An 18,334-nucleotide genomic window follows, 5' to 3' on the forward strand; every position below is an offset into this window, starting at 1 on the left:
AATTGACCCACGGGGAACAATTGCCCACAGACCCTTTTTATGAGCCCCCTCATAAACAGGGAGGCTGCAGGGAAAGCAGTAAAGTCTCTCTCATTGTTCCAGGACAGCACAAGCAGAGAGGGTTTGGGGACCTGGGCCAGAGCTGGGACTGTCCCTGGGCCCAGGGATGTGCAGTGACAGCCACAGCCCCTGCCAGGACACAATTCCTGAGGGGACACAGCACAGCCTGGCCTTCACGTGTGTCAGGAGGGATTTTCTGAGCACTCAGTAGGGAAAGAATCCAGCAGGGTTTGAGTCCCACTGAGGGGAAGAGGAATGGAACCAACTCCTTTGTGACAGCTTCCCACTTCCCTCCCACCACTCATCCTGCACTATTTATTTCTGCCCCTGGGCACTGAATTGTGTCAGTGGTTTCTCCCTGAAACAGCTGTGACAGGTTTCAGGTGAACCTATTGAACATTTTCAAGGACACATCAAACATTCCTGAAACAGAACTGCAACTAAATTATTGCTTAATAAATGATATTTGACAAACCCCATTTCTGGACAGCCCCAGGGACAGCTTTAAATGGTGTCACTTGTTGTGAGAGAGGAGATTCTCCTACCTGTGACCTGATCTTCAGGGCAGGTCCCAGCTTGAGCCCCATGTTGTTCAGTAAGTGCTCTTCTGTCAGCAGGGGCAGGGTCTCCCCATCGATGGCCTGCTCTCGGAATACCTGAGGGGACACCCAGGGCCAGGCTCAGTGACACACCTGAGCCACCTCTGCTGCCCTGGCACAGCAGGAAAAGGGCAACTCGGAAACCCTCAGCCTGCATTTATCCACCAGGGATATTCCCAGTCCTGTATCCACAGCCTGGGCCATCCCTTTGGAGAGTGGCAGTGGCTGCTGGAACCAAGGGGAGTTTTATTGCCCCGAGCTGTTGCTCTTTGACCCAGCACAAGTCACTAAACCTATTTCCTTTCCAAACCTCCTCTTCAGCCACCATGGTCAGGAGCCAAAACCCTCCCTGGAACACTCCACAGAAATCCTCAACTTGGGAAAAGCATCCCTGGGGTGTCCCTCAGCTCTAATGCAGAGACAAAGCTGAATCCTGGCCAGGCCAGGGCATCTTTTGGTTGTGCTGAACTTCCCTTGCCGTGGTTCTGGAGTCACAGCATTCCAGGGAATTTTGCAGGGCTTTCCTGGCAGGAGCAGGGAGCTGAGCAGTGCCAGACCTTCCTGGCAGCTGTGGGCTTGGAGCAGGCAGAGCCTCGGAGCTCTGGCATTTGCACACAGTAAAAAAAAAACCCATTAAAAACCCCCCGGGCAGGTCCTGAAACCCTCATCCCCAAAAGCCACAGAGCCCCCCACATGACTGAGCAGGGCCAGGCCCTGCCAGGGGCTGCCTGCAGCAGCTCCAGCACCCTGGAACTGCCTGGGATGCACTGGGAAGGAAGGAGCTCAGCCCCACTGCTGATTCCTGCCCCCCTGGGATGGCATGGAAGGAAGGTGGGAGTGGGTGGTCCTGCTGCCAGGGGTTTGTGCTGAGGATTCCTGCACATTTGAGAAGGTTCCAATAAATTGCAGTGGTTGTTCCACAGCACAGGAACGCAGACACTGCAGTACCACTGGGGTGGGGGTAACTGGGAATGGCAGGAGCTGGGATTTTGGGTTTTTAGAGCCTTTTTCCTGAGCTCTCATCAGCTCACACATCACAGTCCTGGAGCATCCTCATCCTTACTAAAGCCAGCTCCTGAACTGCCCTCTCCACACAGAGACACCTCATGAACACCCACCATCCACCTCCTTTTACCCAGACTCCTCTCCCTTCCTCTCACCACAGTCAGAACCTGACCCTCCCCTCGCCCTGATCCCCTCCCAACCCCATCCCAAATCCCTGCCACTCCCCTTGGGGAAGGCTCCCTGTGCCCCCTCTCCGTGACAAACATTCCTGTCCCTGTCCCCCTCTCCCAGGCACAGCTGTTTGCTCCAGAGCCAGGCTGGTTTTCCAAAAGCCTGCTCTACCTGAGCTCAGGTTCAGTCCTAACCCTGCCCCTAATCCCATCCTCTCCTGCTGAATTCCCTCCTCATTTCTCATCCTTGGCTGGCAGCAAACTCAGCAATCCATGAGGAAAAGGCCCCGCAGGGCTCCGAGATGCAGCTCCAGGAGGGACAAGCCCAGTTGGGAGGGACTGGGGTTCCCAGGGAATGGGGCTGTTCCTGCCAGGACACCTGGGGCTGCAGGGATTTACCTGAGTGTACTCAGTGCAGCCAGACAAGTTGGACACGAAGCTGCAGACGTCCTCCACTGTCCATTTACTGATGTCCTCCAGGGCTGGGCTCTCCTCCCCATCCAGGAACAGACCTCCCATGGTGCCTGGATTGTTTGGAGTCAGGGGGGTGGGAAGGAGGGGAGGAGAAAGGAACATAAATCATTAAAATCCCACACGGACAACAACCAGCCTGCAATCTGAATATTTTTCTCTAGCCACACATTCATCTTTAATGACCTGTCAATTAAAGAGCTGGGCAGGGTCAATTCACAGGCCTCTTCCTCCTGGAGGTCCCGGGCTGGGGGAAGGGGAAGGAAAAATCCCAGCTAATGCATTTCATGTGTTTAATGTTGTTCAGCTGCGGGGGGAAGCAGGGCAGGGCAGGGGAGAGCAGCAGAGCCTGCAGGAGCTCCTGCACAAAGCGGAAAACTCTGCGTGCCCCGTGGGCTCCTCTCCCAGCCCCGCTCCTGAACGTGCTCGGAATGACAACAGGAACCGCTGGGGACAGAACCACTGCTCCTTCCAAGGCTTCATCTTCCACCCTGCCCAGCCCCAGCTGTCCCCGCCTTGGTGCTGGCTCTGTCCCGGCTGGTGACGGGCGATGCTGTCCCTGCCAGCCCTGAACGCTGGGAGTGCCCAAAATGCACGAGTGGCCAAAGTGCCAGCCCTGTCACACGGGGGTGAAAAGGGACAGGGGACAGAGACATCTATGCCAGCCCTGTCACACGGGGGTGAAAAGGGACAGGGGACTGAGACATCTGTGCCAGCCCTGTCACACGGGGGTGAAAAGGGACAGGGGACAGAGACATCTGTGCCAGCCCTGTCACACGGGGGTTATAAGGGGCTGGGGACAGCAGAGTCTGACAGAAACTCTGAGAAATCCCCACGGGAGCCAGGGAGAAGCAGGAGAGGCAGGGAATGGAAATGGAGACAGGAACATCTCAGGTTAACTCAGAGCTGCTGTGGGGGAAATGGGAGGACACAGAACAAACCAAATTCCACAGAGCTCCTCTTTAGGGTGGGGGAAAGCCAATAATAACCCCTGGAACTCGCTGCTGTGGGTTGTTTGGACCAGGAGGGCACAAGGACATTTATAGGGATGAGAACATCCAGGATTCTCAGGCAGGGAGTTTATGAGGGGTATGAGCTGCTCTGCTCAGGGCACGGAGAACAGAATTGCCAGGAGAAAAATATTTCTCCCAGGAGCCTGTCATGACAAAATTATCTGTCCTGTGGGCTTGGGGCTTTTCCCTAGTGGATGTGATGGACATAACCTTTGCTCCTGCCCACAGCAACTGGGACAGCACTTCCACCTGGAATGGCAAGGCAAAAACGGATAAAACCATGGTGGAGAGCACAGGCTGAGAGGTCTGGGAGCAGCCAATTCCCTGGGGAATACCCCAGGGCTGAGGGAGCAGGCAGGGAAAGGAGCAGTCACACAGCAGGGCTCCACACACTCCCCACAAAGCCTCCAGTGCGTCCAGGGAAGCAGGAAAAGCTCAGGATCGTGCCAAGGAGATGCTTTAAAGCAGCAGAGCCCTCACAGGGAGCAGGCAGAGGCTCTGCAATCGTTCCCACACATTTCCCTTCCCCATCTCCTGCTCCCTGTTCTCCCTCGCTGTCCCTGCAGCTGCACCCTGAGTTTGGGCAGGGGACAGCTCTGGCTGCTCTCCCACCCCACAGCTCCCTGCACAGCTCCAGGCAGCCCAGGAGCAGCTCCCAGTGCTGGGATTGCTCCCGGACAGAGCAGCCAGGGGAGCAGCCCCAGCTCCAGAGCTCAGGCTGAGTCTGTCACAGCCACAGCAAACACAGCAGAGGCAGCCCCAGAGCTCTCCACAATCCACAGGAGGATCTCAGGAGACCCTGGAAGAGGGCCTGGACCAGAGGAGCTCCAGTGGTCCCTCCAACCTGACCCCTCCTGGAGTTCTGTGGTGGCTGCTGCCTCTGGAGCAGGGACAGGGCTGCTCCTCTCTCCTCACATCTTTGTGACCCTCCCTGCCAGCGCTTTGTTCCAGCCCAAACCCCTCGGGACACTCCTGGTCCCTCCTTCCCAGCTCCATCCTGGGTACCTTCAGCCAGGGTTGGTGTCCAGGTGTCCCCCGGCCCCTCTGCTCCCACCCCAGCCCTGCCCAGAGCACAGCACCAGCCCCCAGCATCTCCAGTTCTGAGCTCACTGGAGCTCCTGCCCTTCCTCCTGTGGCTCCTCGGGAGGAAAACGCTCCTTGGCTGTGTCCCGTCCCCTGTCTGGCAGCCCGGACAATGAGAACAAATCGGTGCCAAGTGGCTGCAGGGGCCGCACCTTCCATCCCAATAATGACATGTCAGGAGCCACAAAGGGCAGCAGCCATTCCCTGCCAGGCCGGCTGTGTCTGGCCCGTGATAAATGATGGTCCAGGGGCTGCAAATGGATTAGGGAGCGCTTCAGCAGCTGGGGCCCCGCTGAAAGGAATCCATCGTCCCAGGACAGGTGTCCCCAGCACAGCCCAGCCACGACCCATCTGTAATTCCCTCTCTCCTCCCGACATCCAGCTGCTCCAGAAGGAGAAGCCAGAGGCTGGAGGGGCCATGAAGAGCAGAGCTCCTGGCTCTGCCTGCCAGGGAAGGCAGGAACAGCTCTGCAGCAGGGGCAGGGCACAGCCTGTGCCCCTGGCACCCAGGACACAGCTCAGGTGCCAGCTGGGGACACAGAGCCACCCCCTGGCACCCAGCCACCTCTGGGTTCAATCGGTTTTGCTCCCAGCCCTTTCCCCATCCCCATCTCAGCCCTTTCCCTATTTCCATTTCAGCCCCTTCCCCATCCCCACCTCAGCCCTCCTGTCCCCTGGCGAGTGCTGGGGTCAGGAGCAGCACAAGGCTGGCATTAATTGCTCTCCAGACTACAATCAATAGAAGGATTTTAGCCTCCTGCACACTCCATCCTTCACCTTTTCCGAAGGACGTGGCTGCAGGAGGGCGGTGGGGGGGAGGAGGAGGAGGCAGGGAGGCTGCTGAAACCTTGAGGAGATGAGGTCATCCAGCCACAGCCCCCGAAGGCAGCTCAGAGAATCGACCCAGCCCGGCTGCCTCATCGATAACCCGGGCAGGGACCGAGCAGCTCCTGTCCCCCAGAAGAGCTCCTGTCCCCAGAACCGTTCCTGTCCCCAGAGCAGCTCCTGTCTCCATCCCCAGAGCAGCCTCCCGAGCTGGCAGAGCACAGGAACAGCCTCGAACTCAGTGTCCTTCTCAGCTGGATGCTTCTCTCCTCTCCTCCCTGCAGCTCTTCCTCTTGGTCACCTGCCTTGGCTGGGTTATTCTATAATCCAGGGTAGGGTACAACCTCCCATCCCTGCTGAAGGTGCAGCTCTGCCTGCCTGCCCTTTGTGTTCTCCCAGAGCCACAGAAGAGTTTTCACTCAGCCCAGGATGCCTGCAGCCCTTGGATCGATACAACCCTCAATATTTCAGCTGCTGAGCTCCCATCTCAACCCCTGCTGCTGCATCCTACACCACTCCCTGTCCTCCCAAGGCTTCCCAGGTGGGAGGATTTGCCCTGGAGCAGCACAGCACAGCCCAAACCCACAGGGAGAGCAGCCCTGTGTGAAACCAGCCAGAAGCCAAAGAACCCTCAGGAAAAGACCTCCAGCCCTGGCACTGGCTGCACAAACCAGGAGAGGAGGGCAGGGAAACCCAGCCTGGAGCTGTGTGCCGGGGCCTCAAGATGTGCTGGTGATATAAATCCAAAGTGATAATAATAAATGGGCTATTACAGCGACTCACACACTGCTGGGGGAAGAAGGGAGGGAGGGAGGGAGGGAGGGGAGCCAGCCCCAGCCCAGGCCTCCCTGTAGAGCCTCTCACAAGCCACGAGCACCACGGAGCCGAGCCTGGCCCTCTTTAATGGCCGGGAGGAAAAGGCTCCTGCGAGGAAGCCTCAGCAGCCCAAGGCAGCAGGAATATTTATCATCCTGGCCACCTGCCTGTCACTGAAAAATCACTTCCTCCTGCCTGGCTGGGAGGCAGCTCTAATGAGGGATGGGCAGCCGAGCTCACAGGCAGCTCCTTGCGTGGAGAGAGGCAGAGCACGGCTCCCCCTTCTCCCTCCTCCTGTGCCAGGAGTCCTGCGTCCTGCTAATTGCTCTGCCAGGTAATTAGCTGGGGTAGATTTGGGTTCCTGGCTGGGCTGGCGGGGCTCCCTGGGTTTGAGGCCCCATTTGTGCCAGAGGTACCCCTGCTCCTGCAGTGAGAAATGAGCTGGCAGTGCCCTCCCTGCCTGCCCGTCCCATCCAGCCCAGCTCCCCTGTGCCCGTGACACTGAGAAATGTCCCACGGGCCAGGCACAGAGCCCACCTGCCCCTGCCCTGGCACAGGAGCACATGGGAACCAGGCTAGAAAAGCCCTCCAAGGTCATCTAGTCCAACCTTTGACCAATGCCCACCTTGTTCCCAGCCCAGAGCACCGAGTGCCACGTCCATCCTTCCTTGGACACCTCCAGGGATGGTGACACTGCCACCTCCCTGGGCAACCCTTCCAACACCCGACCAGCCTTTCCATGTGAAAATCCCTCCTTTGGAAACGAGGAAGAGAATCTGACAAAGCAACCACAAGCACACTGTGGAAAGAAGAGGGGTAGAGCTCCTATTCCAGCACTGCCAAACACGTCCCTGCTCCACCCCAGCACCCACCAGAGCCCCCCGGTGCCTCACCTGCATGGAAGTAGGGGCTCACGGTGTAGGGGAACCCGAAGGGCAGCGGCTGTGGCGCGGGCAGGGAGGCTGGAGGGAGGTATTTCACCTCGGCCTTGTTGATGCCGGGCCCGAGCAGGTGGCTGGGGGACTCTGCACTGGAGGAGCTGCAGGGGACGCTGGGGGCCGCGGCCTCGCTCAGCTCCTTGCCCCCCTCGCACGCCTTGCCCGTGCCGTCCTTGCACTCCTTGAGCTCCGCTCCCGAGCCGCCCTCGCCCTTCAGCCCCTCGGCCTTGTCCTCGCCGGCCTCGGCGTCGCTCTCCGAGTCCTTCATCTCCTCCTCGTTACAGTCCTGGGCCCCGTCCCGCGCGCGCGGCTCCGCCGGCTCCCTCGCCTCCCCGGGGCCCTGCGGCTCCGCTCGGGGCTGCGAGGATTTTCGGCCACCTCCGGCCCTCCGGGGCTGCTCCTTGGGCGGGGTGGCCGCTCCGGGGCCGCCGGGGGTGAGGGACAGCAGGGGTGCGTTGTTGTGCCTCAGCACCAGCATGGCGTTGCGCCGCGACAGCTCGTCCCGCAGCGCGTGGCCCTCGGGGACGTCGTGCACGCTGCGCAGGGCGGGGTGGTCCGGGGGCAGCCCCGGGTGCAGGCTCAGGGGGTCTCCTGCCAGCAGCCTCTGCCGGTGCAGGTTCTCCAGCTCCTTCTGGCGGATGAGCTCGGCCGACATCTCCAGCCTGGAATTTTGGAGAATTCGCGAGAGGGAGTTTTGGTGGGTGGTCCGGAGGAAGGTACTTCCCCCTCCCCGGCCTTGCAGGAGTGAGGTTATCAGCTTCACACCTGCACAGCCTTTCCACAGCCCTCACTGGGATACTGCTGTGTCACCTGTGCCCAGTTCACCCGGCACCAGCACAAACCCTCTTCACTCTTACCTGGCCAGGTTTTGCTTCCGTAGCATCTCCTGCTGCCGTGCAAACATCTCTGCCTGTGCTGGCTGGAGGAACCCGTAACCTGGGGCAGGGAGAACATTTGGGGTTACTCAACTCTGCACTGACCCTTGGCTGCCTCAGGGCCAGCTCCCCAGAGGGAAAAAAGGCACCTGAGCACTGCCTGTCTGCTCCTGAGCCCAGCTACCCCTCAGTGCCACGGGAGCAGCAGGGATGAACGGGAAGAGCAGCCAAGGAGGAATCTGCTCCCACTGCTGCAGAAGCAGGGTGAAGTCAGCACAGCAGTCATGGGGAGACACAGGAAACATGTGTGGGCTGTTGGGCTGCAGGGCACACTGTCACAGGCTGCACCTCTGCCCTGCCCTGGCTGCCCACGAGCATCACCTGAGCACTCACCTGGAGTCTGGCACAGTGCTGAAGGCACCCCAAGGAAGGGAGGTCTCAAGTGGGGCCCCAGGGCGATGTGGGGGGCGTTCTGGGGCGACAGCAGAGGTGGTGGGTGGGATATCTCCCTGCAGGAATCAGAAAATAAAGCCTTGTTGAAAACCTGGAGGCTCCAAAGGGCCCCAGCTCAGGAAGAACATCTTGGATGCAGATGAGCTGCATCCTGCCCCAGAGGCTGCTCTCTGCCTCTTCACTCTCATGCACGGCTTCTAAAATGGAGAGAAAAATGAAAAGCAGCAGAATCAGAAGGGGATGAAAGCAGCCAGGACTCCACAGGTCCTACACGTTCCCCACCTTTGTTTCTGTGGCTTTTCAGCCAGGCTGTCCCAAGGGATTTTCCCTGCCCAGGTTAAAGGGGGGGGCTGAAGATGCTCCGTCTGCCCCTCCTTTATCACATTTGGGTTTCTGCCTCAACTACCTCACACCTGAGAAGGAATTCAGTGTTTGGGGGGCTGCAGAGTGGGTTTGGGAAGATCTGAAGGCATCACTGGCTTGCCTTGCAAAAAACCCTCTCCTAGGCTGGGCTAAAGGATGATCTTTAATTCTGGAGAGGAAAGCTGGAGATGAGGCAGAGGAAAATACAGACAGGAGAGGGATGTGAGCAGGAAGAGCAATGGGATCAGTGGGAAGCAATCCTGCTGGAGAAGGGGTGGGTGAAGCCAGGCAGAATGGGTAGAGCAGATGCCAGGGGCTGGGGAAACAGAGAGAGGCAGGATTGGATGGTAGGAAGGGGACGATGCCTGGAAAAGAGGCAGGGAGCACTTGCAGCAGGAGAGAAGGCAGGGGGGAAAAAAAGAAAGCAGGAAGGGAGTAAGAGCCAAGGTCTCTTCCATTAGTCAAATCTGCCCTGGGAGCCTGCAAGCAAATCTGCTTTCCGGCTGCACGTCTCTTAATTCCTTTTGATGGCCACTTACAACATTATTACCTTCAGCAGGGCATCCAGAGGCAGAGCCAAGTGCGGGGCCGTTTATTTTCATTTTACACTATCTCCCTGGAAAAATCTGCTCAGGGAGAGGCTGGAGGGCAGGGGAGAGGGAAGCAGAAGGTGCCTGTGACTTTGCAACAAACACAGCACGTGCAGAGGCATTGCAGTGGGGAGGATAACAACAGGAGCATCCCAGTCACCCATGGATCAGCTCATGGAAATGGATCTGCTCATGGGCATGGATCACCTCATGGAAACCCAAACAAGAACTCCTGGGCATGAAGTCAGCAAGGACAGACCTTCCCAGCATAGCTTTATCCCCCTTCTGCGCATCCACTACAAAACACTGACCCGACTCCGCTTCCCCTCCAAAATTCCTCCTTTCCCCTGCCCCGTGCCCATCTGCCCATCCCCACCTCCACTTCCCCGGCTGTCTCCCGTCCCCGTGGCCGCCTCCCGGCTCTCCTTCCCCTCCTCCCCGGCTGCCCTGGCTCTCCTCTAACCTAATTGCGGAGCCGGCGGTGTCTGGAGGCGCCAGGGATCGATCGGGGGCTCTTGCAATGTTAATGCCGCCCGTGCGCCGCGCCGCGCTCCGCTGGCAGCTCCAATTAATCTCAGGTAACGCCGCTCGCGACCTTCGGCTCCGAGCCGGGGCAGCAGCCAAGCGATGCTTATGTAATTACACCGTGAAGTGTGTAATCACCTGCCCTAATCCCCGAGGCCTCGCAATTAGCCGGGGCCGCGGTCGCCGGGGCTGCCAAGTGCTGCTGCCACCCGGGCCGGCCCCGCGGATGAAAAACGCACAATTAAAGCGGCGTGACGGGGGCTCCGAGGTGTCCGCTCGATCGTAATTAGCTGTAATCATGGGGAGACGAGCCTGGCAGACGTGCTGGTCGTTTTATAAGAAGCAATTTAGGAAATCAAGTCGGTGTTAACCACGGCGTGGCCGTGCCGTGTGCGGGGAAGGGGATCCTGCAGGAGTGCCAGGGTGCCCCTGGAGAGCTCAAAAACAAAGGAGCTCCTTGATTTATGCCAGGCTGTGCCCAGGAAGCAGAGAGTGGGATGGGGATCGGGGCCGGGTGCTGGAAAACGAAAGGTTCACCCTTTGGTGGCAGCCCAGTGCTCATCCCAGGTTGTTTTTGTGCTTTCATGTTGTGCTACGGGGCATGACTTTGATCCCTGAGGAATCCACTTTGATCCACATCTGCTCCAGACTCTGCAGTTCATTCCCTCAGAGCTTCCCTGCCTTCCTGGGCCTGCTTTGGGTGCCTGCCTGGGGAATGGGATGCAGCAAAGGGACAAAGCCACCACTCCTGGACCCGATGCCATGAGCACAGCAGCCCGGGCAGCAGCCGGAGGTGGCTGGAAGAGGGGCTGGACAGGACACACCAGTCCCACACACCCCAACACACACCGGGCCGACCCCAAGGCTTAGGGAACCCAGGGACACACACTGGCACACGCTGCCACCAGCCCTGCCTGGCACAGCAGGACACACAGACCCCTCAGCAGCCCTGGGGCTCCCCCAAACACCCAGACAATGCTGCTGGTGGGGCCAGGGCAGCAGGAGCAGCCCAAGGTCCTTCAGCTGGCATTGTCACACCCCTGGGGTCAGAGCAGGGAGGCCAGATGGCAAAAACAACCAAGAAAAGGCTGCAGATGGCCAGACACAGCGGGGTCAGTGCACCTGCCCTGCTCAGCACAGTCCCAGCAGCAGAGACCTTAGCAAGCAGGCAGGGATGCCCAGAAGTATTTGGGGAAGAGAGGATTCTCTTCCCTGCAGGGAGCCTGATGCTGCCCAGCTCCTGCTCCAGAGCCCTGGGGAGCCCCTTGGCCGTGTGGCCACGAGGGACAGACCCTCTGTGCCACCCCACAGAGCCAACCTGCCGGGCACAGAACCTGCTGGAGCCTGCCCTGCTGCCTGCCAGCCCATCCACCCCATCCCTGGCACAGGGAGCTGGCACAGGAGGGAGGCAGCAGCACCAGGTCGTGCCTTGGCACAGGGCTGGGCAGCCCTCCCAGACTTCCCAGCCAGTTGGGAAAAGAACTGGAAACCCCAGAGTAAAAAACACCCCCAGACCTGAACAAAGGCTGCTGTGCTTGCAGACAGCTGTGCACCCAACACTGATCCCTGCACCCCCTCCCAGGTACGAGTCAGCATCGAATCCCCCATTAAATTCCTTCCTCCTCTTCCTCCACGGCTCAGAGTCAGAATTACAGTGCCCTGCTCTGAGGAGGTGAATTTAGCCCCTGGCAATTACATCTGATAAGCCTTGTCCTTACCTTGCAGAGAGCAATTCTGTGTTGCTGCACATTCCTCCCCCTGCCCCCTTTTTCCTTCCCCCCCCTAAAATGCCAGCTGGAGGTTTGTGAGCAGGGTATTAGGGGATTTGCACTGCACGCTGCTAAATTTGATATGTCCTTTAACAGGAGACAAATGGTTCACAAGGCTTAAAAAGTATCGACTTTTCTTTAACAATAAGCAGTAATGGCCTTCAAATAATCAATATTTAAAGTCATTATGGGGTTACACATTATACTGTTAAAACCAAGCCTTTCACTTTAACCCCATCATACCCTCCCAAGGCCAGAGCAGAGCTCCCCCCTGGCTCAACCCAAGCTCTGGGGAAGGCTGGGAGCACAGGCTGTGACTGGAGATGTGAGAGGGTCAGGAAATGCAGATTGAAACCGGCAAGGCATGGAAATAAATTTAGAACGGATGGAAGAAGAGGGGCGGGGGGGGGGGGGAAGAATGCATGAAAGCTCTGCTTTCTTCTGCTCTGCATTTGATAGGAAGAGACACTTTAAACCCGAGGTAACAGGCAGGAGGCACAGAGCTCCTCGCTGCTCTGCCATCCCTAGACACTGCCAGCAAGGGAGAATAAATAAAATCAAAGGCCTTGCTAGAAATGCAGTGTGGGATTTCCAGGCAGGAAAAGAACATGTGCTGGCACTGCCCTCCCAGGGCAGCAGCAAGGGGCTGGTTTGTGCTGCCCCTTCAAAATCCAAACTGCTGCTGAAACCAAACTGGTTAAATCAGGTCCGGCTCTTTGGCCTTTGCTCTGCAGAACATTCAGCTGGATGGGAACCACGGAGGGATCCTGGCAGGACAAAAATAAAAAAATCAGAGCCTTCAGAGAGGAAAGAGGGACACAGGGCTGGGGTGGGTAAGAGCAGGAGAGAGAGATGGTGCCCAGGGAGGGCAGGAGATGGTGCCCAGGGAGGGCAGGAGATGTGCCCAAGGAGCCAGCAGGGAAAAGGAAAACCTCCCCAGAGCAGGGGGGAGGAATGAGGCGGTGGAAGAACAAACCGTGGAAAGAGCAGATGGGAAGAAGGGAATCCAAAAATCCAGGCTGGGTATTTTGGGCACAGCTCTGCTCAGAGGAAGCCTCTGGCTGGTGCCTGGTGTCTGTCAGCTCCTGCAGGGGTGGGAGCAGTGGGTGCCTCTCCCAGGCTCGGTGGCTCCCACCCCCAGGTCTCTCCTGCCAAGGGGCTGGGCTCCCCAGGACCCCGGCGTGGGGGCGTGCTGGCACCTCGGGCTGGCAGCATTCCCTGTTCCTTGGCATTCCTGCTGCCTCCCCCCGGGTGCTGGGGATGAGCAGTGCTCCCACTGCCTGTTCAGGCAGCACAGAGCCCCTGGGTGCTTGTACCTCACCTGCCTCAGCACCTGCCTGGCTCTGCCTCCTCCCCTGAGAGGGGCAGGGCCCCCCAGACTCCACACCTCACACTGCAGGCACAAAAACCAACCCCCAACAACTCCCAGCACTGAACTGTTGCATCAAACCCAGCCAAGGAGCTTCACCCCACTGAGCTCAGCTCCCCCAGCCCTGCCTCAGCTCCTCTCCAGCCCCTTCCGTGTGAAAAGGACTTTTCCCTCAAGAGGAAATCTTCCCCAAGCTCCACGCGGGGAGAAGCAGGGATGAGCACCTCGGGGAAGAACACGCCAGGCTGAAGGACCCCAGGAGAACACTGCCAACAAATCTTGGAGACAGCAGCCAAGGAGCAGAATCCAAGCAGCTCTGCAGGGTACAGCCACCTGCCAGCTCTGCAGGAGAGGCAGCAGTTTGGAGATGGGAAAAGCTCCAGGCTGGAGTGGTTACAGTGGCACCTTTCAGTTGTACCCTCTCCTCTTCCAAGTCTTTTTATAACACTGAACTCAACCATCTTCCCAAACAGAGCACCAGGCCCTGGCACTCCAGCAGCCGAGCTGAATCCATCTCCAAAGGATCTAGGAAACCAAAACCATGAAACCAAATGAATTCTCCAGGTTGTGGCTAGAGTCTGCTTTTGGCAAGATGTCTCAGTTTGACTGACTCCTTCCAAGAGATGGAGAAGGGAGCAGAGGTGAAGGGACCACTATGCCACTACCAGGACCTCAGCCCCAAAAAATCTCTATCTGTGTGTTCGTGTCTCTCATCCCCACAAAGCCAAACCTCCCAGCCTGTTTCTGACCAGCAAAGATACAATAATTAATTCATTAATGACAAATGTCTGAGCATACCCACCTTCCCAAGTGACCCCGAGGTCAGCCCCTTCACACCTGGGAAATGGAGAAGTGCAGGCACAATTCCCATTGCCAGGCACGTTCTCTGCACTGCTGCCTTTGCAGAAACACCAGCACTGCCCTGACAAATAAAACTGGGTCACCAGTGGGGGTTTTCCCCTCTTGCTGTGTCAGACAGAAGGGCTGAAGTCACTGATTATTCCTGCTCACAAAGCTGAGAGCTGACCTGAGCCACACAGAGGAAGCTGAAATGGAATTTGAACACGGTGTCAAGCACTTCTCATCCCCCTGCTCCAGGGAAAGGAGACACCAGAAATCCACCTACATGTGCCTGGGGATGTGAGGCAGCCTCCTCCACTGCCTCCTCCCCTGCCAGTGCCCACCTGGACCTTTGGGAATTTCTGTTCCTCCAGGGTACAAGTGCACGAGGCTGCTCTGATTTACCCCAAGCACAAACCCAAGGCTAACATGGAATGCAAGGGAGTAGTTGCCACCCACAAAACTTCACTGCCCTGCAACACACGGCCACAGCTTCTCCTGGCATTCCCAAAAACACCTGGAGGAACAGCTGGCACAGGACAACTCCAACCAGGTCACTTCTGACAGGGAGCAGAGGGACACATGCTGACCCTCAGTGGAGCGGAGCTCTGGGGAGAAATAACAATCCTGTGAGCTGATCCCAGACTGGTTTGGGTTGGACAGGACCCTAAAGATCAGCTCATTCCAACCCCTGCTCCACCAGCACACCCCATTCTGCTGCTCTTGCAACTGAACCCTCCCAAACGTTAAACACAACCTCCTTTCAAAATGAGAGCCACTGTCACCTCCAACAGGGGAAACTGAGACACTGGGGACTCCTGCACACGTGCCCTAAGGTCCCACGGGGATTTCTCTCACCATCACAGACAGCTTGTGTCCCTGAGTGCTCCTCCCGCACCAGGATTTCCCTCTCTTGCCTCTCTTGTTGGGGGGCATTTGGAGAACTGACCCAGGAGGAAAAGCAGTGGTTTGGTTCAAGAGCCACCTCCTGGCCTTCAGCCCCTGTCCCTTAACCCAGCCAGCATCTTCCTTCCCCTCTCCCCAGACCATGGAACACTTCCTGGCCTAGCCCAGCTCCGTGCCCCCTGCACCTGCCTGCCAGTGGCAAACGAACACCTCTGGGTTTGATCTGGATCTGCCCCTCCTGCCAGCAGCACCTCCCCGTGAGCAGCCTCCTCCCTTCCGTGGATGCTTTTCCAGGCAGCCCTGGGGCCGGCCTGGCTCCTCTCCAGCCCACACAGCGCTGGGGAACAGCTCCTGAGAGCGGCTGCAGGAGGCTCCTCCATCCCTGCATTCCTCCCAGGTCTGCTCAGGGCCGGGATTTATGGGCTGGGTTAGCCAAAGTACACGCTGTGGGAGAGAGGCTTCCAGGGCTGCCCGGCCCCTCCACAGTGCAACGGGGCTGCTCGGAGAGGAGGAAAACCAGACGGGATCTCCAAGGCTCTAAAAGGAGGAAAACTCTGGACTCAGCACATCCATGCACACACTACAGAGCTGACAGCACAGCCTGCTCTGCCCCCACCCTGAAAAAGCCAAGGAAAGTGTAAATATCAGAGCCTTTCACTGCTCATCCAAAGCCTTTGCATCCCCCTCCTGTCCCCTCTATCCCTGACAACAACACACGCAGATTTAATTTAATTTCCCTCTGAAGTTCTTGATTGCAGAGGGAATGGCTCATGGCACCGAGCAAGATAAATGAGCTAGAATTTCCTGGGGGTGGGGGGATATCAGCTTTCCAGCACTCCTAGCAGTGGAAGAGGCAAGCTCTGGCTCTTTTCCTTAACAAAGAAAACTTTTCTTTCTGCTCCATCTCAGAGCATTTATTCTCTCTTATTATCTGGGGATGCTACGAAATCCAAACTTAAACACCTTAACCTGCTCTGTGACCAAGAACAGTTGAGGCTGGCATCTCTATCGCAGGATTTGGATCATTCCAGCCTGGCAGTCACTCCCCTGGATGTGGACGCAGATCAGCACAGGCAAAGATTCCCCCCCTTTCCATACAGACACCCCACAGTGTGGCAGGACCATCCCCAGCACCTGCACGACCCCCAAAGGAGATGGCTACACCATGCCCAGGTAAATCAGCTCTGCCCAGCCCCGAGCACTGCTGCCCTCTCCCATGGAATTACGCAATCCTCAAGGTTGTAAAACCCCTCTAAAATCACCAAGTCCAGCCATTACCCCGCGATACCGCGGTCACCACCAAACCACGTCCCCAGTGCCACATCCACACACTTTTTGAACACTTCCGAAGGACGGTGACTCCCCCGCTGTCCCGTCCAGCCCATGCCAACACCTGACCCAGCCTCTCCCCGTTCCCACAGCCCGCACCACCCGCACCATCCCTCCAGCCCGGCCCGAGGGTGCCCCCCGCCCCTGGGCAGACCCCGCCCCGGGGCCGTGCCGCGGTACCTGTCGGGGAAGTGGCTGTCCCTGTGCTGGGGGAGGCCCTGCTTCCTGCGCTGGCTGGACGAGTTGCTGGCCGAGGGGATGTGCGCTTCCATCGCGCCCGGGGTCCGCGCCGCCGCCGCCGCCGCCACCTCCTGCCGCGCCCGGAGCAGATCTGGGGACAGCCGAGGGCAGGGAGCGATCAGCGATGAGGGATGAGGGATGAAGAGCTGCTGCTGCTGCCCGCCTCCGACCCCGTAACCCCCCAGCCGGACGGACGCACGCACACCCGGACAGACGGACGGACGCACACCCGGACAGACGGACGGACAGAGGCACCGCTGCTCCGGGGCTGCTCGCGGCTCCCCGCGGGCGACAAGCGCTGCCCCGGGGCTGCTCCCGGCCGTACCCGCAGCCCCCGGGCGACAGCGGCTCCTCCGTCCCCCCCTCCCGCGGCCACCCCGCGGCCAGGGGCGGCTCTCGGGCGCCGGGGCGGCGGCGGAGCCCGGCGGGGAGCGGCGGTCCCGGCACTCACCCGGCCCGAGCGGCTCCGGGCGCGATCCGCCCCCGCCGCCCAGGGAGTTTGGCAGCGGAGGAAATTGTGCAACTACGGCAGGGGGGTGGATTTGCTGTTTAATTGCCTTCCGGGAGGGAGGGGGAAAAAAGGGAGGGAGTGAAGGATGGAAGGAGGGATGGATGGATGGATGGATGGATGGATGGATGGATGGATGGATGGATGGATGGATGGATGGATGGATGGATGGATGCGAGGAGAGCAGGAGGAGAGGGAGGCATTCCCCAAACTCCCTCTCCCGGTCGGTGCCGAGCGGAGCCGCGCTGGCACCTGCCCCGCTCCGGCCGTGTCCCCTCCGTGTCTCCTCCATGTCCCCTCCGGGGCTATCGGGGCTCTGCAGGGCTGGACCTGCCTGGCACAGCAAGGACAGGGAAGGGCCGGGCCCCGGAGCAGCTGAGGATGGGCTACAGGAGGGGACCCTGCTCCCAGCCCGAGCACCGCCTGCACACAGCTGCGGCTCAGAAGGAAACGCATCCCTCGTTCAGCCCTGGCACCATCGCAGAACCTGGGACCTGTGACACCTGTGCAGTCACACCTGTGCAGCCCCTTCAGGGCTCAGTGCAGCCAGGCTGCCCACAAAGAACCTGGGATGCCCAGGACCACCTCAAGCACGCGCCAAGGAGCCCCGAGGAGGGGCGGGTGATGCAGGTACAGCCCATGTGCCACTGCCCTGGGAGCAACAAGTGACATGGACACCTGTGCCAGGCACAGTGAGGCTTCCCTAGGGGGCTCGTCTCTCCCAGTTTAGCATCAGGAGTGCCTCAGTCCCGGTAAAGGTGTGAAATCTCTCTGCACACAGCCCACATCCCACCCCGGAGCCTCTGCTGATGTTCACAGGAAACATCCCCGCAGAGGAAACCTCCCTCACAGCATCACCCTGCCAAAGGAAACCAAAACACAGCTGGGGAGAGCAGCAGAGGCAGATTTATCTCCCTGAGCACACCTTGGGCAGCATCACCTCCAACACTGACCCTGCAAAGCCCTCACACCCAGCAGCACATCCACCTCTTCCCACAGCTGCTTTGAAGAGCCACACTCCTACAGCAGCACTGCACAACCCTGGTAATGCCACACACTTCCCATCTCTGTGTCTTCCTTTTCCCCACCAGGCTCTTTCCTTTTCCCTCAGTTCTGGAAATCCCAGCCACCCCTACTGGCACCAAGTTGTGCCCAGCCCAGCCTGAGCTCCATCAATCACAGCACCAAACATTTTGATGATGGTCAGGGCTGGAGCCCCGTGCTGGGGTGAGAACATTCCCACAGCTGCTATTCCTGCTGGCAGGAATGGGGACAGCAGTGCCCGAATTTCTGGCCACATTCCTGCCCCTGTCCCCGCACCTCCAGCCCAGGGGACAAACACTAAAATGACAATTCTGAACCGCACAAGTACGTAAGGAACAGCCAAACACCATCAGATCACAGAACAGTCCTGGAGAATTCGCCGAGCCAGGGAGACCGTGCAACCTTCCACTGTTTATAAATTAATTATCTGAAAAACCCAGGTCACTCCTGATTGCCACGGCGGCTGTAATTTAGGAGGCTGGCGTGCAGCCAGCTCCAGGAGCCGCATTGATCCTGAGTGACCGCAACAACCCCCGCACACAC

General features: G+C 58.7%; 1 protein-coding gene across 1 annotated transcript in view; it reads right to left on the reverse strand.

Annotated features, from left to right (window-relative positions):
- Window positions 1–18,334, reverse strand: part of SAMD11 (sterile alpha motif domain containing 11) — an 81,899-nt gene that overhangs the window by 1,667 nt on the left and 61,898 nt on the right. Inside the window, exons 8-13 of the mRNA XM_062507587.1 lie at window positions 16,180–16,330; window positions 8,249–8,364; window positions 7,838–7,916; window positions 6,936–7,642; window positions 2,234–2,358; window positions 606–716 (exon numbers count right to left, since the gene is read on the reverse strand). Of these exons, the coding sequence (XP_062363571.1) occupies window positions 606–716; window positions 2,234–2,358; window positions 6,936–7,642; window positions 7,838–7,916; window positions 8,249–8,364; window positions 16,180–16,330 (1,289 nt within the window). The remainder of the gene's footprint in view (window positions 1–605; window positions 717–2,233; window positions 2,359–6,935; window positions 7,643–7,837; window positions 7,917–8,248; window positions 8,365–16,179; window positions 16,331–18,334) is intronic.

The sequence above is a fragment of the Cinclus cinclus genome, chromosome 23, assembly GCF_963662255.1.
Source record: "Cinclus cinclus chromosome 23, bCinCin1.1, whole genome shotgun sequence".
NCBI classification, from domain to species: Eukaryota; Metazoa; Chordata; class Aves; order Passeriformes; family Cinclidae; genus Cinclus; species Cinclus cinclus.